We start from the raw sequence: 25445 nt of genomic DNA, 5'->3' as shown, positions 1-25445 counted from the left end.
AACAGATTGCTTTCTGCATTGATGAGTGTAAAGTGATGCATATGGCAAAAAAAAATGATAATACTTTGGACCATTAACAGTCATGAGTGAGATACTGGTGTTACACCAGCTAGATTGATTACATCATCAGATTGGTGCACAGTAGCTGTCAAAAGAGCAAAGTGAGTCTTAAGAATTATTAAACAGAGAGACAGAGAGCAGTCAACACTATTACACCATTGCACAGACTTGTGTACCCACACCTTGGATATCGTGAGCAGTTTTTGCTCTCCCCTGTCTGAAAATGATTTAGAGAAGAGCTACAACAGTAATCAAGACACAGAACAGCTCCTGTAAAGGGAAAAATTAGGCTGTGATTCTTCAAACTGGCAAGAGATGATTGTGGGGAATATAAACGAAGATTACAAAACAATGAGTACACAGAAGGGTAGGGACTACAGAGCATCAAATAAGCTAGCAAGTGACAAGTTGAAAAAAATACTTAAAAGTTGTAGTTTTTTGCACAGTATCTAGTGAGGTTGCAGATCTACTCACTACAGAATACTGCACAGGATAGAATTTTACAAGGATTCAGGAGGAAGCTACTCAAGTTCACAGATAACTACTGACAGTTACCAAATACGCAGAAACCACACCTGATTCAGGATGTCCTTGAGTACGGGGATTGTGTTTGCATCTGCAAACACCATATGCAATTGCTTTGTTTCTATACTCTTCTTTGTTTCTATACTCTTCCCTAGCACCGGCTTTTGACATTATAGAGGTCAACATACTGATTAAATGGCCCCCTGGTGTCCTCCCATGGCTATTACTGCCATGGTTAAAGTGGTATAGACCCAGTAGCTCATTCATACAAGAATGTTGCATTAGTTTGTAATTTTTTTAATTTTTTTTTTTAATTTTTTAAGAGAAACAGTAAAGGAAGTAAGAATTAATTGTTACCCACTCTACAACCTTGATGTTGGTAAGTACAAGTCTATTAAGTCACTACGATTCTTCCAGGGAAAGGGATTCACTTTAATTCCAATTAAATGAGGTCCTTACTGTGCAGTTTCAATTATGTCTAAATTTATAACCCCAGAAAGAAAACAGCCATGAATCACTGTACAGGAATGGTACGATTTAGTCAGCTTGTTCAGCTACTTCAGTACTTTGGTATTTAAGGATTTTCATGATTATATTTTCTTAAAAAACTAAAACATTTTAAAGGATTTGTTTCATGCTTTTGTTGTTCTCTCAAACTGATTAGCAGCAGCAGAAATAATTTAAAGCGCTGATTTATGAGGGTACTATTACAGCAAGCAAACACAGTAGAGGAAAAAGAGTTACTGCAGCTCAATCTAATCCTTAGGGAATGTTTCTATTTGTATTCAGACATGGCTAGGTGGAATGTCACCATACATCTAAGAGGGTAAGCCGATTTCTTAGTGCTCTATTTATTTTAATATGACTCGCTAGAGCCACATTTTCTGTTTGGGCAAATAAATCAAAAGCATAATGGTCTCTTCATGAAGAGATGTCGAGTTCTTGGCATGGAGTCTCTGTCCAACAGTTGACTGGAAGAAGTGACCATTTTAACTAACCTACACTACAGTTTCAGTGAGCCATTCAAACCACCAATTTACTGAACTGCTTTTGTGTCTACACACTAGGCACACAATTTTGGATCTTCCTGTACAATGATTCTCTGAGTGATGCTAACATATTCATCTACAAACTATATATCACAGAATAAACTATGTAAGGAGTGTCTGATACTATTTTACATATTGCAAAATGTTGACATATAGAAGTTTTATCTATTGGCAGGGATCAGTTCAACAGCTAATCAATTCTAAAATTTCCAAAAGCATTCTCGGCACTTCTAGTAGATCTGGAGAAAACGAAAACCTTAGAAGACACCAAAACCCAAAAAGCAATAAAGAAGGGACAAGAGAAACCTGTTCTCCATGTAATCGATCCACAGCTTCAAGCTTACACTTCTGTTTGGAGGTTGAAGAACTTGCCAATAAAGTAGTTACCAACACATCCCAGCATAAAAACTATCCCATTTCTCATCCTCCCAGCACAGCACAATATGCAGAAGCTAAAGGGTGTATGTGCCTTAAAATTTGTCTGTTTCTCAAGACATGACAGTCACCTACTAAAACAAACACACAAACACTTCCCCTCCACTCCTCACAACTTCCTTCTTCATTTCAATGCAAGATCTGTATTTATCACAACAGCAGGAAAAGTTGGTAGCAGCAGAACCCAAATGTGGTCTGAAAGGGGAATGGAGTAAATACATAAAGTTCCAGGAGAGGGATAAGGGATACAACAGCAATAAGAGAATTGATGAGGTGAGATAAAGGGGTTCACACAGAACTTCTAATGAGAGTGCAGAGAATAAAAAAAACAGGAAAACCAAAACCCCAAACAAGAAGATACAAGTCACAGCTTGCTGCGGCACCCATCAGAACTATTCCATCTATTGAAAAGAGCATTAAATGTAACTAAAGGCAGAAACAGTAATTAAACTGAGATGTTACATGCCTATGCTTTTTGATGCCTTCCTAAAACCACTTATTTCCCCTGTCTAAAGGTTTTGTACAGGAAGAAAATGGGGAATTTAGCTGTTTGTTTAGGATTTCTGGATAGATGGCCACTGAACCGAGAGTCAGAGATCCAGGATGTGCAAGACCTTTTATGCATTTACTGAGCAAGCAGACTGTGCAAGTAAAAATTGTTTTACTCAGCACATATTATTCATTCTGTGTACATGAAGGCGGTCTCACACACTGAAGCACACTGTATTTACTACTACACATACCCATGGTTTTGTCTGATATTTACATCTAGAAGCATGAAAGCACTAAGTATATGATAGGGCTGAACTCAAGTTATAGTCATTTAGTGCTGTGGAAATGGCAGCGATTCTTTTGTGACAGATAAGTTGAAGATAAATTTAGGAAATTAATTTGGCTCACTCTGGAGTTTGCAACTGAAAGATAAAGTGAAAATATTTATAAGTGTGCTTAAGTGTCACATAAGCTCCAAGCTTCTACATTGTAATCATGGCTTGGTATCAGAGTTTGAAAAACAACATAAATTTGTGTGTTTCCATTTCCAGAGAATTAAAGTACAGTAATCTGCTTCAGAAATGTAATAGTTACTGCATGCTGTATACAGACAAAACCCAAAGTACACTGGTAAGGGAGAATATTATTTATTGCCGATACTACCTAATAAACATGCAAAACCAAAGGGTGGCATTATGTTTTATCTCAGGAAGCACAACTTTTTGGCTATTGCAGCTTGGTAAAGGGATTTTACTGCTCAGATAGGATGACAACATTAAAAAAAAAAATCAATTTTGTTTGAATAAAAATATATAGTTTAATTAGCTTTGTTGGCTACATTTAAATCACATCTAATATTAAATTAACCTGTATTAAAAGTCTGTACAAAGTATGATGTAATGATACATAACCTTTACATATTCATTATAATACATGAGAACATTAAAGTCACACAGAATTCAAGCAAACATTGCAAGAAGAAAAAGAATTCCAAACATACACATATACATACCCACGCAATGAAGAGCAGGACAAGCCTCACAAGCCACACCATTTCATATGACCAAAGTGAAATGAAATCTCTTGATGGAAAAGGATTGAGCTAGTCTGTCAATATTTATAATGCTACAGTCTACTCACAATTATCACAGCATTTTAGACTCTTTCCAGGGAAATCATTCACAGACCAAGCTGCAAGTGGCCATATAGTATCACAATGCATGACTAAAAATGCTTTATTGACACCAGAATTCCCCAGATTTTTCATTCAGTATTTGGCAGTCACTCAGTACTTGGATTTTAAAAGCCCGTAAGTCTTAAAACTTGTCTCGCAAAACAGTTATTTCAATTAAAGTACAAGACTTCAACTTGATAGCACTAAAAAACAATTTCAACATTCTAGAAATTCAAGAAGAGTTTCAAAATGTTTCTTAATTAAAAAAACAAGTAAAAAGCATTCAGGACAATTTTAAAAGAACATTTGAATGGTAATATAAATATGGAACTTCTTCAAAACCTGTGTTTTTTTGTTATTAGCCAACAACTAAATATCACAGGAGCGTGTCTACTCATAAAAGCAGGTTTGACAAATAGAAGTCCAAATACTCCTAGTTGACACCTTTTGCCATTCCAAGGATGGTACCTTTACAAAGAAGCAATATTCAATATCTGTGTGCTAAGGTTAAAATCCTTTTGAACTCCCAAGAGCGATAAAACCAGCAGTCCAGGCCTGTACCAGTACATTTAAGATAAAGCGAGACGATACATCACAACTGCAGCACCATGAACTTTGGAACATCAAAATAATTTCAGAGCATCTGATCCTCAGCTTCCAGCACAAGGAGCCAAAAACCATCACTGCGAAACAAGGGCAGAAGACAAACTGAAACAATCCGTAGTCAGAGTGTAAAGAAAGAAACAAAGAGATGTAAAAATCTTGGAAGCCATGCATGACCATGCTGTCTAACAAACAATTGCAGCTATTCACCCACTGTTTCAAACTTCTGAGCGAACAGAGGAAGAAAGAAATGATAGCTTTGACACCCATTGAAAAAAGGTTAAGTCATATCTTCATTTGGCTACAACTATCAGCATTCACACTGTTGTCAAATTCTTCATCTTACTCTCTTGCTTTCGTATATATACGATAAAGATAATATTGTGAGATTACTTCACGTGTTAATACTAAAGACAAAATCTTTATCTAAGCATGGAGAAGCCATGAGGTACTTTTCTCAAATGGTCTTTCAGGTTGTCTGAACAGACTCTACAAAAGAGTTTGGCAGCTTCTCTGGGAGAAAGCAAGCTATCCCCACCCCTCACTGCAGAATAAACACACACACAAACCAATAAAAATAGTTCATCATTGAAAAGCAGTCAAAACTTGAAGATGATTGCAACAATTTGACAGTCTCATCAGATCTACAGTAAAATGTGTCTTGCCCTAAAGTAGCTTTAAAACAGACTTTGAACTAGTGTGAAGCCAACAGTCACAACTACAAATGAAGTCTTATATCCCCAGCTTTATTCCAGGTGAAAACTACACACTAACATACGGTATAACCATAACACTGCGAAAGAAAAATGCAAATTCTACATTAATATCAAAGCCAAGAATGGTACTGCTATGGCCAAGATTCCATCCTGATCTCAAACAAGCCATGATAATTAAAAGTCAGTAAGAATATCAACTACAATTAGCTAATATCTTGATTTCTTTCACAACAAAACCAGCTGCTCCTTTTCCAGCTGAAGTTAAAAAGCCACAAAAAAGTTAAGAACAATGAAAGAGAAGCTTATGGATGACAAAACTTAAATAAATCTCTCAAGGAGAAAAAAAAAAAATTCTGGTTGTACATTGTCTGTTGCCTCCCAAAAACAATTGCAAGAATCTCTTATCTTCAATTTATATTTTCACCAGAAGTTAGCACATTTTCTTAGAACATTCTACAGATAATATACGAATTTGGTTACTAATTTGATTTTTAACTTATTTTTTAGTTAATTCTCCTTACACTGTCTTACCATTAGGACAAGAGAGAAATGAGCGCATCCAGAAATTTACTCCGGTCTTCTGTTTTCAGTTCAATTACTAAAATATGAAATATTTTATTACAAGATGCAAATAACTGAAAGATATACCAGATGTCACACTTGAAGAATATTAATTCCATGTATGCTTATTTATATTCTCAGACAACTTTAAGAAGGAAAAAGGGAAACTATTTATTTGGACAAAATGCAAAGCACATAGTTTATTTTACTCTTAGATTTCAGCAAACTCTGATTTCTAGGAGCTCACTGTGTGATATAGCTGCCACTTTTTAAATCTAGGAATGTTTCATTGTATGTTCAACGTGCACACATAAGTATGTACTATTAAAAACTGCATCTTTGTAAGCACGTACAAAGACAGGCAAATCTCATTGCATAAATATTTCATTTTTCAAACAGACAATAAAGAATGCATCTCATAGCATCAATACAATACTTGGTTTGGCTGCCAAACAAAAACACTCACAAATAATCTCATAGATTTTTAACTGAAGCGCACATATGAAAATTACTCTAATGCAAAATGTAGATCATCTGCATATGTAAGCCTCTGCTTAGTAGTTTATAATTTCTGCACAGCAAGACGGCACTTAGAAAAAGATTGACAAATAATGTAGTTGGTGTTTATACTAGACTCAGGAATAGTGTATCATAAACACAATCTTGATGTGTATATTGCCTGCAGTCACTGTGCTTTACGGAGCCTACGTAAACACTGACCCCTAAAGGTGCATGAAACAAGTGACAGGCAGCATTACTTACTCGACATGTCAAAATGGTTGTGTAAAGTCCTGGAGCTGGTACTGTCTGCAGCTTTCTCAAATGCTCTTCCAAAAAAGCTAGAAGATGAACAGAAATACAAATGAACATCACAGAAAAGGATATGTTTACTAAGGTAGGAGTATGGAACTTTTTTCTTGCTGAGAGTTGAAAATGTCTTCCAGATGTTTTTCATGTGCCATGTATTCAACATACACCTCACTTACTCAAGTGCAAAAATCTAAACATTGCAGGCTGCAAGAAATTAAATCACAGGTCATATAGCGAACTATTTCCCTCTTTTAAGATAAAGAAATACTTAAGAGGGAGGGGAAAAAAAAAACCCACCTTGCAAGGAAGCTGGGGAACATCTGTACCCTCGCTCAAAGCATCTCATGCATATGCACCATATGCAACAAGCATGTTTTCAAGGGTACATCAAGTCAACATATTCAGCGTTAAATACGTACAGGAAAAAAACGTTTGCTTCAGAGACAGGAAAAGTCTACAGATAACCTTTAGTAAGAACTTTTAAACAATATGCTTACTTCTTTTTGTCAGAGCTTTCTGTCTCCGGAGGAATCCCCACCATGATCACAGTTCCCTGTTCAACATCCATTGGTGCAGCCATTATCAGTGGCAGCAATTTACAACGCTTGTTTTTCGTCTGGAAGTCAGAAAACCATTTTGTTAGACAAAACTCAGGAAACACTTCAGTTTCATCTCTCCATGTGAGCTAGTATTACAAACATTCATCTAAGAATACAGCTATAATGCAAAAGGTGGTTTCTTTATATTATTTCCTAATCTCCTTCTTTGTTACAACAAAAGTGACTTTAAGGACCAATAGAAATTTCAGTTCTTCTGATCTCGCATCCCATTTTAACACAGAAATTATATAGACAGACAAGATATGATTTACAGTGAAGAAAAAAAGCACTTAAAAAAACAAAAAAACACACAGAAAAAGCAAAAACCAAAAGAACTGCAGGTATGGGTATCTAAAAGCTTGGAGAGGGCATAATTTTTTGCAATAATCAATTCACATTGAAATACAACAAATTGACAAACACAGTCTTCTCTAAAAATTATTTTCCCGTTATGTTGTTTCACAGTAGTAAGTTGTAACTGCAAAAAAATCTTGCAATTTAATCAAATCCAAAAACAATTATGAAGATTATAACATTTGTAGACACTTAAGTAAATGAAACAGAAGTTTGTTTAAAGTGTTCTGATCTTAAGGTAAATGTTTCGCAGTGAGTTTTAAAAACGCTGTCCTGCTCCTAGTGGCAGACTAGTTATTCACCATGTCTAGCTTTCAAAATGAGGACAGACAGATGCAATCTGACAAGGATGGACCACCATAAATTTCATTTACAAATTAGGAAGTGCTTGCTGTGAAGACAATTCTTCATCTTTACATCTAATTTTTATCCCAATTGTATAACTAATAGCTCAAAAGATAAACGCAATTTAGTTTCAGTTACATTAGTTGTAAAGATCAGAGGATTTTATTTAAACAGATGCCAAAATCTTTAGATAACAATTACCAGTTCTGTAATATTGCCTTTTTTTGTGTCGGGTTAACTTTTCAAAGTACGTATTTAGTGATATGCTCCCTCAAAACTTACAAAATTACACAAAGCTTTTAGATTGTAAGTATCTTAGTAGTGAAAACTCTTTCTAATGCCACAAAGTCTCCCAGGCAGATACCTTTCCTAGAGCAGCTTTCACAGATGTGTTAAAATTATCCAACCAATTAGCAGAAAAACATTAAAAAGATTTTCATGTAATGTTCTTAATCATCAACTGCAAGTATTCAACAGAACAATAACTACTACACAGGCCAGAAGTTAGCTAGTCAAAAGCTTTTGATTTACTTACAGAGCAGACGAATGATTTGAGTAAGTATTTACTAAGCAGGCACAGAGACACTGGTTTGGAAAACAGTTTCACGTCTGGTGTGCCCTAGGAAAAGAAAAACTATTTAAATTACAATCCAAGATGATTCTTCCAGTTATTTAATTTTAATATCTACTGACAAGTCTAAAAGTTTTACGTGGCTCAAAGAACACTAACAAGAAGCATTGTAATATAGGAGCTTGAGCTCACCCACTCGACTTTTATGTGAAGCCCTCTCCCCTTTGAGAGGGCTGACTCTTCCTTCAGGAAGTTCAGAGTAGATGTTGATATTGATGCATAGTATAAATAAATAGGTCCACTCTGATGGAGTCATTCTTATTGAGTTAAGGAGTCGGGAAAACAGTGTTATTCAACTATGAGACAGCCAAAAATAAAATTCTGACCTCCATGAGAGAGCAATAGAGAAAAGGCCCCTGAGAAATTACAAGGTTGGTGCAAATACAGCTGGCTACTGTCTGCTGAATGGCACGTAACTGCTTTTTGGCTAGGTCCAGCCCTTGGTGCAGTTTGTCCAGGTTACCCCTGCAAGAGAAAGAATAAGAATAAAACACTTTCATATAAAAATAAAGCTTTTCACACAAATGTGAGATCTCTCTAAACACTATTCACAGGGATATTTGGGGTTTTCTTCTGTGGCTTATGAAGCATCAATGCATCTTTTAGATATGTAACCCATGTTTCCTGAGAAAAATTGTAAAAGAATGAAGAGACATAATTTCAGTACCTGGACAGACTGTCCAAAGCTTTAATGAAATTAGTTGTTTCAGGCCCCTCTTTCTCCATATTCTCCATGAGAGAAGCTGTTGCATAAACTATATCACTTGCTGAGAACTTGTTCTTAAAGCCAAAGTGAATGCTGAAGGTCTGAACTCTTAAGTCCTTCATTCTGCAAAATGAAATAAACCCAGTAAAGATTATTATTAACATTATCAACATTGTTATCAACATTGACCAGCCATCTCTTCTGTACGTTCATGTTAAGGACATGAAGATAAAACATGCCCTGACATTGCAATGAGCCTAATATTACTTTGTCAATTTAAAAACATATTTTTTAAAACAAGATGTTACATGCTCTTCATACAAAAATATTTGAACTTAATTGAGAAGTATTTTCAGATAAAACATTTGTATTTAAAACAATTTACCCAAACTTGTTTGCAGATTCTTCAATCATTTCCCGAAGATTTTCTTTCAAAGACATGTCCATGGAATTAAACTTCTGTTTCACTTGCTTCAAAGGCAAACTAAAGACAGAAAGAAAAAACACATTGATAAGAATGCCAGAAGAAACAAATATTTTGCCTTCCTTTCATAAGACTTTCTTAATATTAGATAATTTTTCAAGTTAACTCTGACTAAGCTTGTTTGTGTTCTTTTTTCATCAGTCACTGAAGAGTGGATTTGAGAAAGCACAGGTTACTTTACTAATCTACTATTCTGTAAAGACATACAGCTGAAGTATTCTTCATACACCAAGACACAATTCACATAACTCAACTCAGAGACCTACTCAGAGACCCACAATCATGTTTAAAAATGAAGCAGCTGAGTACTTGAAAGATATATTCCCAATATTTTCCTATAATTCATCGAAAAAATGATACTTTAATTGAGATCCAGATTTTTACAACTCACCCCATGTCAGCCAAAAACTCCTGGAGCCTCTTCTGCCCTTGTACAGACCAAAGCTTGAGGCTAGCAGAGGTATATGAAGTGTTACAGAGACTTTCGTATAGAGACCAGTGCTGATAAAGTGCCAGGCGCAGACTGAACAGGAATTACGGAAAATAACTGTAATCACATATGTCATTTGAAGTTACAAATAGTAACAAAACTCCACAACTAACAGCTACGTCTTCAGTTGCCCTTATATATTGCATCTCTGTATGACGTAAGATGGGGTTAGAAGCTGCAGGTGTGCATAACACAAGATGAGCAACACTGACTTGGAACTAATTCTGAAAGGTTAAGCTGAACTGAATCTACATGAGCTATTGAAAGACGGATTCATGTTCAACAAAACATCCAAATTTCCATTTCTTTTAATTCCATTCTCAGCAGCAGAGATGGTGCTGGAATATTTTTCCCTAGATAAAAACTCAGCTGAGGTTGACCAGGTAGGTGGAGTTCCTTTTCCCAAGATCTTATGCAAGGATACTCATATTCAAATGCTATTCGCATGCAGTCAATTGACAGGGAGTTTTCTTCATCCTCATTGCGGTGGTTATGGCGAGACACATGACGCTGTAGAATTCCAATATCAGTCACATACTTCATTCTTAAATGAGAACAAATTTGTTACTTCACTTTCTTCCTGTGTATTTTTGTACTTGATTGTGAGAACAAAAAATGCTTCCTAAAGATTACACATTGGCCAGTCAGCAGTATGAAAACTGCATATTCGTCTTAAAAAAAACAATAAACCAACTTGTTAAATAATGTTCTTCCAATATTCAGCCATATAACCAGGCAACTGAAGTTAAAATAAAACCAATACAGACACACAGATAGATTAACCAATGAAATTAGTTGCTTATTACACTTATCTCCTTAAAAATATCAGTGTATTATTGCCAACAGAACATCAGAATTTAAATGTACACATACACTACTAGAATTCTGATGGTATCTGGTAGGAAATAGGAAACAAGGTTAAAAAAAAAGAGAAAATCTGAAACTCGTTAACTAAAACTGGAAAGGAAGCTGGAGGATACAGAACATATAATTTTTTTTCCTTTCATAAAACTGTATCATGGTCATATTTATGTAAACTACATTTCTTTATGTAAACACCATTTCTTCCCGGATCAGAAGTTATTATTTTACAATTTTGTGAAAGCCAGTTTCAAAATTCTAAATAGTAGAAAAGGAAAAGAAGAAAGGAAAATACAGTCTTTTCTGGACTTCCATTTTTGGAAGGCATCAGATCACATTCAGTCATTAAGATATTTAATGTCACTGTTTATTAATTGTCTTGTATTATATTAATTCCCATATGTTTCCTGACCTCTATTAATTGCTATTAGTTACTCTTAACTTTATCTATTTGGATAGATAAATAAAAAGAATTATAATAAAAATAAATTTTAAAAAATCTTTCTTACTGAGTGATTTTATCTTGGATCCATTGGTCTGTTAGGCCAACAATAGCCCACCTAAAATTTGGGGGAAAAGAAAAGGAAAAAAGTTAAACCAAAAAATATTCCAGTACAGTATATTATAGTTAACCCTTTAAGTATGTAACAGAACAAGTTAGAAACACTGTTCACCAACTGTACATAAAAGTTAACAACTAAGTTAAATACTATTATTCCCTCTTTAGCAAACCATCCTCCCTTTTTCTAAGCAAAATCTGGTGGTTGCTTGTAATTAATTTACACAGATGTGTCCTCCAATTGAAGACAAACATCCACTCACGAAATAAACTGGAACCTCATACTGAAATCAAATAGTTTTAGGAAATCTTGTCTCTCTCTAGTATTGGATTAAGCTTCCAGCCTCTCTGAAAAACGATAATGGAAACATACCACAACATGTCATTCAAGTCTTTAGACATTATCCATGCCAGGTCAAACATCACCATTGCAGACTATATAAGGGAAAAGAAAAAAGAGGATAAATGAACACAAAGCTCTCACTTCATTAGATAGACAGAACACAGTTAAATTTGACAAGTACTAGCATGTCACAAAAGCTCTAGAAATCACACTCAAGTCTGACAATCTGCCAGCATCTTACCTTCTAAGACACTAAGTAGAAAGAAAAATATTTTATATAGCTCTGAAAACCTGCACTATATATGAAGAGGCACTTAAAATATAAAAATCATCAGACAAGAGGCCAAGTGACAGAAGAAAGAGTTTGATGTCCTGAGTGTTATTTTTGAAATACCCTGGCACTTTGAAAACTTCGAAAGGCAAACAAGCTCCCTACGTGCTCGAGCCTTTTTGCAAGAATATTTCATAGAATCATAGAATCATTTCATGCATAGCTAAATACTTTTGTCGAGACCCGACAAAATTCCACTATTATAATTTTTTTATATCAGCATTAAAGATATCAAACAACAAAAATGTTAATAGTTCTGGTTTATCATTTCCCCCCTCTGTTAAGATTACTTTATCCACTGTGAGTCAGTTGTCTGCTGTCTGCCAGTATTGTTTCTATGATGTATCTAATTCATCAACGGTAAATTGGATGAACACAACATGAAAACATTAAACTGCTAAGTCAAACTACTTGTGATGTGTCTTATATATAACAATAAGACATCAAAATAACAAGATATAACAATAATATTATAATGTATAGTATTATTAGATAATAACATTGGATAGCATCCAATTACCTTTACATTGGCACCTTATGTTTTTATGGCTAACAAGTTTATACTTACTGAAGTCCCATGGTATTCATATTGCTCATAATCAAAAAGAATTTCTCGCCTAAAAAGGAAAAAAACAACAAACCACATTTGACTGAGTGGTGAACTGGTCATTGGATCAAATTAAAAATACAAGCCAAGAATTGTGAAATAGTATTTAAATTTCATTTTAGCAAATCAAAATATAAATGAAACTTGGGCTAGAAATTGTTTTTGTCCAAGGCAATTAGATTTTAATAGCAATGTGGAAAACACACTGAAATGTACTCATAAAGTAAAAAGGAAAAATTCATTAAATCATTATTCTTCAAATCCCATTTTCTTTGGAATCTGATTCAAATCCTCTGATTTGTTCCTGCTCTTTCCTATTGACCACAGCAGGATGTAAAGGAAGAAAATAGAAGTACAAATTTCTCCGTAAGATAGGCAACATAAGAACACTACAGCTACTCAAAAGCAAAACAATACATTTATTCCTACTCAATTTTATAAATGACTGTTTACAACTCTCCTCCATGTAAACGTTTTATTTTTATAGTAAATCTCTCTCTCCACTTTCTGAATAAAGTTAGAACTAAAGCATCTTGCAAATCAAGTAGCATAGCATCATGATTTTGTATTGTCAACAAGATTTTAACCAAAGAATAAGAGAAAGAAAACAGAGATACCAGCGACATTAAAAAAAAAAGTTAAACATACCTGCGTGCCTCCCATTCTCGCTTTTGTCGCCTTTTCATTGTTCTCTCTATTACATCCTGTAAATTAATCTGGATGTTAAAAAGCCAGAAAAAATACTCTAGTAGATTAGCACCTATCCAGATACTCTAATGACTAAGTATCTTCATTAAAAAGAATAATTATTCCTATTGACAATGCATAATGAGAAATGTGGAGAAACCTTTTGGCTGCTGCAGCATCCTGTGAAAGTTCTTTCCCTGTGCAGGCTAACTAAGAAACACCTGTAGCTCGTTACACTGGGAAAGTTACCTTGAAACAGGTGCTGTAGCATTCAGCCAATCACTCTGGGAGATGGATGGTCAAGTGACCAATAGCCTTGACCCATCTAGCAAACCATGTGACTCCTGACTATTTAAGGCAGGGCGTTTACTCCTAAGGGTGAGGCATTTCCTCCTGAGCCTTGGAGGAGTGTGGGCCTTCCTTAGAGTAGAGCCTAAAGCCTTTGCATTAGAACATTGGTCTGCTTGGAGCCGCCTGAAGCCTTCCAGCTGCGACAAGAAATGTATTATTATAAAATCTTTTTCCAAGGAATACACTTTTATAAAGTCACGACACCTTTCTGTGCTAGCATTTACTTATCTCGCCTTCACAAATTAAAGACCTGGTACACAGTATTTTCAACAGCAGCAACGTTGCATGCTGCCATTTTGTAACATAAAAATGATACTGATAAAAAATAAAGAAGAGACAATGAAGCTCAGAAAAAGAGGCACTCACTGTATATTTAAGCTCCATAAATAACATCGTCATCTTGGAAACTTAAATAAAAAAAAATCTCTCTGAAATATTTAACAGATTTGAGAATAGCTTTTGTCTATACTATTTATAAACTTTCCTTCAAATTTCTGGTATCTGCTTTTGTTAAGATATTGCCCCTCGCAGATTAGTAGGAAACAATGTACAATGTTAATATAAAAATAATACAAAACCTGTATTAAAGCTGAGAATATCTTTACATTTAATTGTCTCTTAATATTGCTAGACTCATGCTTTTTCTTCCTTATATGGCATAAATAGAAAATATGCTAGAAATAACATATGGCAAATAAAAGTTTTTGTGTCTACTGTAACGTATGTTTGTTCATTTACTGCTGTAAGGACAGACAAAGGTATTGTTAAATTATTTGTGAGCTTCTATTTTCTCAAGCAATTATTAGAAAAATAGATCTAAACAAGAAATATTGCTAGACTGCAAAGCCTAGAGTACATATTCAGAGACAGATCTCTTCAGTTCCCTGCTTACACAAAGACAGCATTATGCGTAATCAAACTCAAAACATCTTGTTTTATAAGGAGAAAATACTTCTGCGCGGCTCAGATAAATAAACATTTTGCGTATGTGAAACTCTACTGGTCGTAGTAGACTATTTTTAAACCTTACACTTGAATTTGTGATGTAATGGAACATAATTTTTAAACTCAAATGTCATTGTCATGATGATGTAAAGTATATACAACAAATGTTTTATTGTCCTTCTTTTCACAGCAAAGTAGCAGAAACACACCTCTTCAAAACGTCTGCGTTTCTCTGAAGGTTCTGACCCATCACTTTCATTCTCTGAGTCCTCTTCTTCATCCTCTTCATCTCTGAATATATCGTCATAAGCAGGAACATCGAGATCATCATCTTGTTTAACTAACAGCTTAATCTAGCAAGAAAAAATGTATTGTAAACAAAGTATCTTTTTTAGTGATTAAAACGTATTTCAAATGACAAATGAGAATACTTCAGATACTTAGTAAGAAAAACTGAAAATTCATTTTGACCATAATTGATTCTTGACATAACAATAATATTGCTTTTCAATACAAAGACCATACTATTTATACAAAATAAGAGTAAAAAAAAATAATATTCCTTTGTTACAGTATTACGGAAAGAATTATCATTTTTTATGCTCGTTAAAGTAATGTTATAAAATAATTTGTGCTTAGTACTAAAATTCTAAGTGTTGCTAGATACCGAGAGGTAACATGCTACATTCTGGAGGATTTTCATCCTCTGATTTGTAGCAGTTTGACTTACAGCAACAGGATTAACAGGTGCTTACTACTCATAACTATCACACTGCTAACAGTATGTATTTTATTACTGAAAATAGATTTTTTTTTCTGATCATGTACAAATCACGGAAAAGCACTACAGCACCCACCACCACACTGTGCAAAGATTTTTATTATGAAAGAAAAGTGTTTACCTGTGTGTCATTATAAACATTCACTACATTTATAGGTCTGTGGCTGTCACATACAAAAAAAAAAGTATCTTCTTCAGGCTGCAAGATCTCCAGAAGGTCAACATTGGCACCACAATTAATAAGAACAAAATATTTGAACTGCAAACAAAAGAAAAATAAAGGAAAAAAAAGCTTTTTACTTCAATTAGCAGGAAACATGGAAGACTGAAAACACCTTTACAAAACCTCCAAAGCACTCATGATTGCCAAAACTTTTATTTACTCTCTGATACTTGATGTCCCTAAGAAAAAAAATCCTAAGACAAAACACCAAATTGGGGAATGTTGGACATTCAATACCATCACCTTTTATAGCTCAAAACACGTGCAAATTTGATTTGACTCTATCAAAACTCTAGCATATTAGTTTGAGCTGATGTAAAAAACTTATTACTGGTGTGTTAAAATTTAAGCACTGTTTTCAGGTAACCAATAATAATAATTAGTTCAAGATCTGACGTTTTAAGCTGGGGAAAGGGAAGTGCATGTCTATGTAAGATGAGCTACATCTTAAAAAGTTTCCAGTATTTTTTCACCTGATCTTTATGCTCAAGAAAGGCAGTTTCAAGTTCTTGCCATCCAGATACTGGAACAAGCGTATATTGCACATGATCACATTGAAACAAAGCCTGAAACGAAGCAAACAAGTATTAGCGAAGGTCAGGGGAAACAACCTCTTCTACAATGCTATACCATGCTATAATTCTAAATCATACAAATCATTATCTTGAAGACGTCCCAAACGACAAACCTATGACTTACCAGTTTTCAGTGTCGTAACTCATGAAAAAAAAAAAGTTACAAAAGTAGATTAAACTTTCACCCTTTCCCTAGTTCAAACCTATTGAAAGGATCCCAGGGCATTTTTTCTTTTACCGTTAGCTTACAGTGATAACGAACAAAAACTTACTTGAAGTATTTTACAGGCACATAACGCATCAACATCTGAAGCAACAAGAAGAAGAACACGCTGCAAAAATAATAGAATAGCAGTATTAATATAGTAACATAGGTGCCAAATCTAACGTGCTAGTACATGAAACATGTAGATCACCGCGTGACCAGAAAGTAAGAAAGTTAGGTAGGGATGATTATAAGCATAAAGCAGGATTGCTTCTGAATGGACACTGCAATCAAAATTAGCTGATTTAGATCCTTGTAAATATAAACGATACGCAAAATATGTCAGCTGCTTTGAGGAAATGTAATTATTCAGACTCTTATGAGCAGCACACAGCTTGGAAGGTTCAAAGCCAGTTAGTCAGCCCTACAACTGTTTTCATCACGTCTAGAAAGGCCTAAGTTTTCAGCAGGAGATCTGGAATAGTTTCGACTAAGGAAAATCTGTAGCAAAAAGAAGAGCAAGGCAACTCCTGAAATAATCTTGATTTAGGCAAAACAATGTATCTGGTGGGTTTTCATCGTTTTGGGTTGTTTTGTATTTAAGATTTTGCCCACAGTTGGAGAAGCTGAGAGAAATTATTTCATTTGCACAATCATTAATACAGTTTCACAGGTAGAAATACTAGAAGATTGTCCAACAAAAACGTTACCACTTCAGAGTACACATCCACCCTGAACAAAGGCAGGCAAACTGTGGGGGAGAAACGAAGGGAGCCAGACTTGCTAACAGACAGGCTGCAAGAGCAACCTCGGAGAAGAGAGAAGATGCAGCGTCTGGGCCAGCAACATCGAAAAGGCTAAAAAGATTCGTGATTAAACGAGAGATTCACAAAACCACGGGAAGCCTAGCCGCCGCCAGCGCCGGGGACGCGCCAGCACCGCCCCCGCTCCGTGAGGCGGCGGGAACCGCCGCAGCCCCGCCGGGAACTCCGCCCGCCGCCGGGGATGGCACCGCGCTCTCGCCGGTGGCGTCCGGCCGCTCTCACCTGGCTGACGATCACCTCATAGAACTCGCGGCGGCAGTCGGCGATGAACATGGCTGCGGCGCGGCAGCGGCGGAGAAACAGCAGCAGCCGCGCACCGCCCCCACTCAAACTGGGCGCCAAATCAGTGCCGCTTGCTATTGGTCCGCTCGTCACGGCGTGCTGGCCAATGGAAAAGCAGCCGTCCCGCCTCCGCAGAGCGGATTGGTTCAACTGCCCAACCCTTTCCGGGTCTTCGCCAACGGGGTTGGGGAAAAGGGCGTTGCCTCATGTGAGGCTAGCCAATCCCAGGAGTAGCGCGGCCGGAAACACCATGGAAGGTTTTGTTGCCATATCTGCCATCTTTGCCGCGGGCGAATTGTTTGCTTTGCTATTTAAGTGAGTCCACGAAGAGGCGGGAGGGGCCGCATCAGCACTTGGCAACTGAAGAAGAGCCATGAGGCCAGAAAAGCCTTCCAGAAGGGCCGCATCGGCAGACGCGAGATCCCGCCTTTCGCCCTCACACGAAATGGCCGCCGGGGAGGCGGGCGCCGCGCGGCACGCTGGGAGGAGCGGCGCGGCAGGGGAGGGCCGTGGGGTGGGGCCCGCGGCGGCGGCTGGAGCTCCGTCAGGCGAGAGAGCCGCTCGGCCCGGCCCGCCTTCCCGCGCCCCGCCGCGTCCTGCGAGGAGCTCGAGCGCCGCCGCCCTGCGCCTCGGCGCCGCCGCCATGGTGAGGCCCGGAGGGCGGCTGGGGGAAGTGCCGAGTCACGGCGGGCGGCGGGGCCCCGCGCTCCTGCGGCGGTTCCCGTCGCTGCCTGCGCGCGAGGCGCTTTTCCGAAGCCGGCGAGCGGCGACGCCGGCGCGGAGGGCCGGGCCGAGGGCGGGCGGGTGTCAGTGTCTCCTCCGCGCGGCCCGGGCTCGGTTGGGAGCCGCGCCGTGCTTCCAGCGCCGCCGGGAAGTGCGCCGCTTCCATTGTGTGAGCCCCGCGCAGCGCCGGGCGCGCAAACCGTCGCGCAAGAAGCGCGGAAGCCGTGTGGGAAAGGAGGGGCCGCCGCAGCCGTCGGGGGAACCCGCCGTGCGGCTCCTGGGTGTAGTTTGAGCTGGACTTGGGGAGACTTCGGCGCTGTGGCACTCCGGGCGCTGTAGGCACCTATTAACGCTCTTCTCGTTCTGTCGTTTTTCTTTTTCCCTCCAGTTTTCTTTTAATATGTTCGACCACCCCATCCCTCGGGTTTTCCAGAACCGCTTCTCGACGCAATACCGATGCTTCTCGGTATCCATGCTTGCTGGACCTAATGACAGGTCAGATGTGGAGAAAGGCGGGAAGAGTATGTGCATGTTTTATTTTGACTAATAACCTGTAGGAAGGGTGTTTGTGAATAATCTCAAGTGATGCAGCTTTTAGCCGGGAATGCAGAAACAGCATGGAGACGTACGGTTGGCTCTGGCTGGAGCCAGAGGAGCACCCTGGGTGGGGCTTTGAGAAGAAAGGAGGAGGGTTTTGTGACGTTAGTGTGTAATTAGAAAACTTACCGAGTGAGTTCTGGTTTATGAGCATTAGAAGACGTTTAAAGGCTCATGTTAAGATCTTAGGCCCATTAAGAGCCGTGGAAATTTATGATTAAGGACTTTTTTCCCCTCGTTGTACCTCGCTTAGCTCAAACACAGTCGGCCAACTTAATTTTCAGGCTGTCAGGCTAATGCTTTGTTCTTTTGAGTTGGCATCGGTTTAAGAGCACCTGTAAGCCCAAATAAATAAAATTCCCTTTAGGAAACATTTTCTTTAGTACTAGGTGTTGTAAAACCTCATCGTCTTTTTTTTTTTTTTCTGAATAAATTCTGAAATCTCCATGCTAGCAGGTGTATTTGTCATGACTGATTCTGCTGAAATCTCTGGCTCAAAAATTAATTTATTATTTTAGAGAAGATTTTAGAGAAAGAGCTGATAAAATTGTGTTATGTGCTCTTTGTACAGTCATGCGTTTCCTAATCGTACGTTCTTATTCATTTCTGCAGTAATTATGCCACCATCGGCTTTGGATCAACTCAGTAAGTGAATGTTTTATTCTGGATTCTAACATTAGAAATATGAGTAAATGTGTAAGCAGATACTACAATATTTTAGTGAAAATCTGACTTAAATAGAGAATAGGAGACTAATTAGTCAAAAAAAAAAGTATTTTGGAAGTATTTTGTCTGTCAGAATTAATGGGGCTTATTTGTCTTCAAGTACAGACATCTGAAGTGTTGGGCTGCCTGAGGCATGAATCAATATTTATTAACTATTAATATCGTACTCAGTATAATGCTTACAGTTAATCTAGTGAATTCTTAATCTCAACCTTCTTATTCTGGATGCTGTTGTCAGGGGCCAAAATTACTTTAAAGACAAAATAAGTGATAATTAAAGATAACTGAGTCAATAGTGTAAAGGGTCTTTATTGACCTTTTTAACTAAAGTTTGACCCCCTCTCCCCCGAGTTTTAGCCTTAGTATAATTTCTTTGATAAATTAGTGTAGTCAGGATTTAATTTTAAAATAGGCAGGGCCTGTTAAAATTCATTAGGTAGGAGCTAACTAATAATAGCAGGAGGACATAACAGTAATAGATTCCTCTGCTAATACCCACTGCCTGCTCTTCTCTGAGCTCGAGGAAATGTTGGAGAGGCATTTAAAGCTCTAAGTGCAGTGGCAGTACAGCGTTTGTGTATCTGCGTTCTCTCCTGGATTTGTAGTTTGAGCAATGGGAACAATGGTGTGAGGGGAATCCTCTCCTGTAGTCCGGCCAATTCTCTTGCTTATGTTCAATCTCTGAAAGCTTCAGAAGTGTGTTAGTGGCTTTTAACAAACAAAATTTTTTCTCCTTTCTCACCAGGCCGACTTAATATTACTTACCCAATGCTGTTTAAGCTGACCAATAAAAATTCAGACCGAATGACGCACTGTGGAGTGCTCGAATTTGTGGCTGATGAGGGTATATGTTACCTTCCACACTGGGTGAGTTGTCTCATGCTGAACTGTCAAAGCCTAATAGTAGGATTAGTGAGTTGCCAGTTTAATATTAAAGAGATGGAATGTTTCCTGAAAGTGCGTGTCTTTGCTGCTCGTGTTCCTGCAGCTGCTTTCAGTCGCAGCTCAGGTTTCCCTCCATGAGAGTTTAACTAAGTAAGCAAAGCAGGCTGATTTTTAAGATGCAGCTGAGTCTTCTCTTCCTGAAGTTAAACCATGGTAGACTGGTGCTTTTCAAGGAAGATGGTGGCCCCAGTGAAAATAGGTATATGCAAGGAAACAGAATTAAAAACATCAGTCATGTTGATAGTGGTTTGTATCTTTGTTTTCATTCTTGCAGATGATGCAGAACTTGCTACTGGAAGAGGGAGGCCTAGTGCAAGTGGAGAGTGTTAATCTTCAAGTTGCTACTTACTCTAAATTTCAGCCACAGAGTCCAGATTTTCTTGACATCACCAATCCCAAAGCTGTGTATCCTTCCTGTCCAATTACAGAGCAGGGGACAAAAGTTTTCTCCCAAATTGAAATGATGAAGCAAAGCTAGCTTTTCAGGCAGTAGGTAACTACTTCTGCTCCTTCTGAAAACAAAGCGTGGAGAGATTACGTACAGAGATGTTGCCAGCTGCTGGCACAAAGTATAGCCTGGAATGAAGAAGCATGAATCTTGGCTTAGAGTCCAATGAGTTTGAGTGTCTCTTAGAAGAACTTGTACACCCTAACGTTTACTAAAAGGCTGTGTACAGTACTCGTGACTTTTAAACCATTTGGGAGACAGGATCACAGTTTTGTAGTATAGTAATTTTAAAGGTTTGATGTTGCATTGAAAACAAGTGTTTCATCTTAACATCCTCCGAAGATTAGAAAATGCTTTGAGAAACTTTGCTTGTCTAACTACTGGGGATGTTATTGCCATCAACTACAATGAAAAGGTACAGTATGCAACACCAGTCCATGCAGGTTTTGTTTGGATACCATCAATTTGAGAAAATCTGTCCCATGTGAAAAAGTAAGCTCTGTTTCGGTAGATTGTGACCACATTAGTACTCTGACTTTGTCTTGTGAATAGGTTTTATAGATGAGTATTTTTGGCAGCACATGTGCACATTTGATCACTTAGGCTTGTAGACTAAGCTCAGTTATTGCATGTTGGTGCCAAAACAATCAACACAGAGCTGTGCAGTATTGTTGACAAGTAATCCCAGATGGGAGATTTCGCAATCGGTTTTCTATTGGAGGAAAAAAGGGGTCAGTTAAGTCTTCTCCTGAGCTGCTGTTTAGGCTGGTTTTTGGCTCACGAGAAAATAAATGTTTGTGCTGTTGATGTTTTTACAAGTCAAGGGACAGAATTTATCCTAGATGCATAATTTGTAAAAATGCAGATTAAGGTACAGTAAGAGTGAAGCAAGGCACAGTAAAAGGTAGGTTCTCTAGCTCCAGCATATAGCAGTCTTTTAAGTTAAAAATCTTTGCTCTCAAGTTCTGTAGAGACCCTGCAGTGTCCAGTCCTCAACCTAAAGAGCACTTACTTCAGCTTTCTTGAAGCTATCTGAAGAGAAAGTTTTAGATATGCTTTTCATATGTATAAGTTGTGCTTTTTCATGTGCAATCTTAAAATATTCATTACTGTTTCAGATCTATGAGCTTCGGGTAATGGAGACCAAACCAGATAAGGCTGTGTCCATCATAGAATGTGATATGAATGTAAGTTAATGCTAGTGTGGAAAGTCTGCTTTTACTGTGTCCTCCCAAAAGGAGTGGGCATCTCGCTCTGATAGCGTGGCACACCGAGCACCTCTGATGCTGCAGGAAAGGTAAAAACAGATGGGATAGAGAAGATGACTAATTTGAGAGTACCCTACGTACCTTTGTTACCACATCTGTGGTCTCAAGCTGCACTTCATGTACCATCAGGTGACTGTAGTGCCTAGAATTTAATGTTTAGCTTCAATGTGTTTTATAACCTGAGTTTTATTTAATAGCCTTGTCTTGATTCAAACTCCAGTGATATTGTGGGGTGCTGTTTTACTGCTCTCTTTCAATTATCTGCTAAGAGTAATTCTTGGGAGGTTTAGTCTTTTTAGTTCTGGGTTAAAATTTTTAACAAGCAAACCTCAGTTCTTTCTAGATCAAAGTAGAGTGATAGTTGTGGAGTTTTGAGGAATGGTAGTAAAAAGCTTGTGATTAAAAGAAAAATATCAATCATGCTTGTTTTCATGCTTTGTATGTAAATAGGTGGATTTTGATGCTCCTTTGGGGTACAAAGAACCAGAAAGAAGTGCACAGCATGAAGAGACCACAGTAGGTTAAGTTTCTGTTCTTCAAAAAGGTATCCCCTAGAAGTCAGCCTTGCTTGTGATAAAGCAGTGAGTGCCAATATAAGTTTTTTTCCTGAAACAATTTCTTAAGACTAAACCTTATTTACCAGACAATTTTCCTTGTGTTACTTAGGAGATGGTTGTTTTCCAACTGTTGATTTTGGAAAGGGATTGTTCTGAAGTTTTGTTTGGTTGGAACTACATGAAACTGTTTTCAGTTTGTGTTCTTCAGTATGTGTTCTGCATATCACAACATGAACACAAGGAACTAACTTGTTTTTTCCCTTACAGGATGTTGAAGCAGACCATAGTGGATATGTGAGTGACGTAGGATTTCGTGTAAGTCCCCGATTTCTGCTGGTTTCTACATGTTGTAAAATGGTGAGGGAAAGTTGTCCCAAACAACTGCAAAATGTGAATATGTGTTCTTAGAGGTGCTCATCGTTTAACTGGCAAGTACCTGCAAATGTTTTGTGGTGCTTGCAGCCAGTAGCAGTATGACTTGCTGTCCTTAAAATGGCAGTCTATGACTGGGAGACTGAAACATACTCCTACACTCAGCATTCATCATCTTATATGTACCAAAAAGAAACACGCTGAATCAAATAACTAAACAAAAACGATAGCAAGATTTTACAGAATATAGTATCCCTGCACTGTGTGCTTTCAAATACAAGATATGGTTAGATTAAAACTTGTTATGTGTTCCTAGGCATTCTCTGGTTCTGGGAACAGATTGGATGGCAAGAAGAAAGGTGTTGAGCCTAGTCCGTCCCCAATTAAACCAGGAGACATTCGAAGGTATGTCTGTTTCGTTCAGTTGTCAGCAGTGAAGTATCAGTGTTTTAGTGGAGTTGTTTTATTTTCTGATCCTGCAATATAAAGAAGCTAACTTCTTCGTAAGTTTGAATTTAGAAAATTGATAGTTTAATCTTGTAGACTGAGTGTGATGTCCCTGACTCCTTAAGATGCAGAATACGGAGTTAGTGTTGTCAAAACTCACTCAGTCAACTCTGGATCTATAAAAGACAAGTAGAGAGAGGCAGCAAGTTTAGACTGCGCTGGTGGGCTGGACCAAGTGATGCACAGAGCCCTGCCAATTTTCTCAAGTGAAATTTGGCATAGAGTGAAATATTTTTTTTTTGAGTTGGGTGGATAACTAAAGCCAAGCCATGCGTGGGTTTGTTGGTTTTGTTCAGACTTAGTTGAAGCGTGCAAGGATGTTGTTCCTGTGATGTTCTGTCGTTTACGCCTTTTTACACAGCAAAACTTGAACCCTTTTGGAAAAGCATGTCCATAGCCCTGTGGAAACCATGGGCTACGTGGAATCGTGCCCACAGCCAAGCTTCTTCAGCAGCTCTAGTATCTGATTATTTACTTCGTGCAATGTATGCCTATCTTCAGAAAACAGTTCAGTGGTTTAACTCTAGGATTATTTGGTAATGAAAACTTGCAGCCAGTGTTGCTACAATATTGACAGACATAGAATAGGTCTCACTGTGTTCAGTTGGATGGTAGGTGTAAAACTTCTTTGGTAATATTTTTATTCTTCTTTTCCAGAGGAATACCCAACTATGACTTCAAGATTGGTAGAATCACGTTTATTAGAAACTCACGTCCACTAGTTAAGAAGGTTGAAGAGGTAAATAAAGCTGGATCCTTCCCAGTTTTGCGCAGAATCAGAACTGCTGTCCAAGTTTGTGGCTCCCCTCTCCATACTTGATTTTTCACAGCACACTTCATGTTAAAAAGTGGTGGTACTTAAAAAGCAGTTTGAGTTGGATGAAAGCAACTTCCAATGTCCTTGCTTACTGATATAAAAGATTGGCCTGATAGAAGTTTAATAAGCCAGTGCAGACTTGTTTCAGTTGGCTGAAAGGTCACTGAAATGCTTGTATTTTATTTTCAGGAAGAAAGTGGTTATTATGTAGATTAAGGATGAGAAATGTCTACAGTCAGTTGCTGCTATGGTGGAATGTTCTTTCTAATGATTGTTCAGCTTTCATCACACACAAGCAGTGAGCAAAGAAGTAACAAACTCTTTTTCCCTTCTTTCCTTTTCCAGGATGAATCTGGAAGCCGGTTTATTGCCTTTTCAGGAGAAGGCCAGTCCCTGCGCAAAAAGGGAAGAAAACCCTAAGCTGTGCTACCTTTAGTCAGTTAGGAGGAAAATAAAATAACAATTGCAGCATATTGGATCTTAGTTATTGCAGTTGAGGGGAAAGAGTGTTTTGCAACACCGGAACTTTTACTGGTTTGGGTTTCATGTTAAAAACTGGAGCTGTCAGACTGTCTTAATTTTCAGTTGAAAATTAAGTTCTAGGAATTCTGAAGGAGTTCTATGTATGTGTTGTAAAGAGGGAAAGTATATCCCTCGTTAACCTGAGGAGTAAAACTAATGAGGTCTACCTTACGAAAAGGTCCAGTTCTTAGACTACATCCTTCCCTCTTGCATCCTGAGTGATGAGGGTCTCTTGTTGCTCTGTGCTTGATATTTTCCTCCCTCTTAATATATTTTGCCACAATTTCAGGTAAGCGTTTTGGTGTGTTGCAAGTGGAGGCTAACACTTGGGCCTTAAGACTTTTGTGCAGGGAGT

General features: G+C 37.8%; 2 protein-coding genes across 7 annotated transcripts; one reads left to right on the top strand and one right to left on the bottom strand.

Annotated features, from left to right (window-relative positions):
- Nucleotides 1-5587: 5587 nt before the first annotated feature.
- On the bottom strand, nt 5588-17599 carry CDC45 (cell division cycle 45). 2 transcript variants are annotated; one of them, XM_086623375.1, is made up of 18 exons: nt 17549-17599; nt 16570-16629; nt 16196-16288; nt 15621-15758; nt 14928-15071; nt 13384-13439; nt 12697-12745; nt 11828-11889; nt 11405-11455; nt 10459-10578; nt 9936-10067; nt 9446-9544; nt 9022-9183; nt 8681-8819; nt 8259-8342; nt 6923-7041; nt 6378-6454; nt 5588-5652 (listed from the first exon to the last, which is right to left on the bottom strand). In XM_086623375.1, exons 1-18 carry the CDS (start codon nt 17597-17599, stop codon nt 5588-5590), a joined length of 1701 nt encoding a protein of 566 aa, XP_086479501.1. The 2 variants fall into 2 exon arrangements, with proteins under 2 accessions (XP_086479501.1, XP_086479502.1); XM_086623376.1 differs by lacking the exon at nt 15621-15758.
- A 454-nt stretch (nt 17600-18053) lies between these two features.
- Nucleotides 18054-25435, top strand: UFD1 (ubiquitin recognition factor in ER associated degradation 1). 5 transcript variants are annotated; one of them, XM_086623295.1, is made up of 12 exons: nt 18054-18254; nt 18765-18852; nt 19541-19573; nt 20400-20521; nt 20874-21004; nt 21390-21462; nt 22166-22234; nt 22766-22831; nt 23140-23187; nt 23561-23649; nt 24409-24490; nt 24914-25435. In XM_086623295.1, exons 1-12 carry the CDS (start codon nt 18054-18056, stop codon nt 24986-24988), a joined length of 1077 nt encoding a protein of 358 aa, XP_086479421.1. In that variant the 3' UTR covers nt 24989-25435. The 5 variants fall into 5 exon arrangements, with proteins under 5 accessions (XP_086479421.1, XP_086479425.1, XP_086479423.1 ...); XM_086623299.1 differs by having other exon boundaries at nt 18214-18254; nt 18720-18852; XM_086623297.1 differs by lacking the exon at nt 24914-25435 and adding an exon at nt 24758-24903 and having other exon boundaries at nt 18223-18254; nt 18720-18852.
- The last annotated feature ends 10 nt before the right edge of the window (nt 25436-25445 follow it).

Source organism: Tauraco erythrolophus, chromosome 19 (genome assembly GCF_009769465.1).
Source record: "Tauraco erythrolophus isolate bTauEry1 chromosome 19, bTauEry1.pri, whole genome shotgun sequence".
NCBI classification, from domain to species: Eukaryota; Metazoa; Chordata; class Aves; order Musophagiformes; family Musophagidae; genus Tauraco; species Tauraco erythrolophus.
Note: the sequence above shows the minus strand (reverse complement) of the source record. Positions and strands in the feature narration are given on the sequence as shown.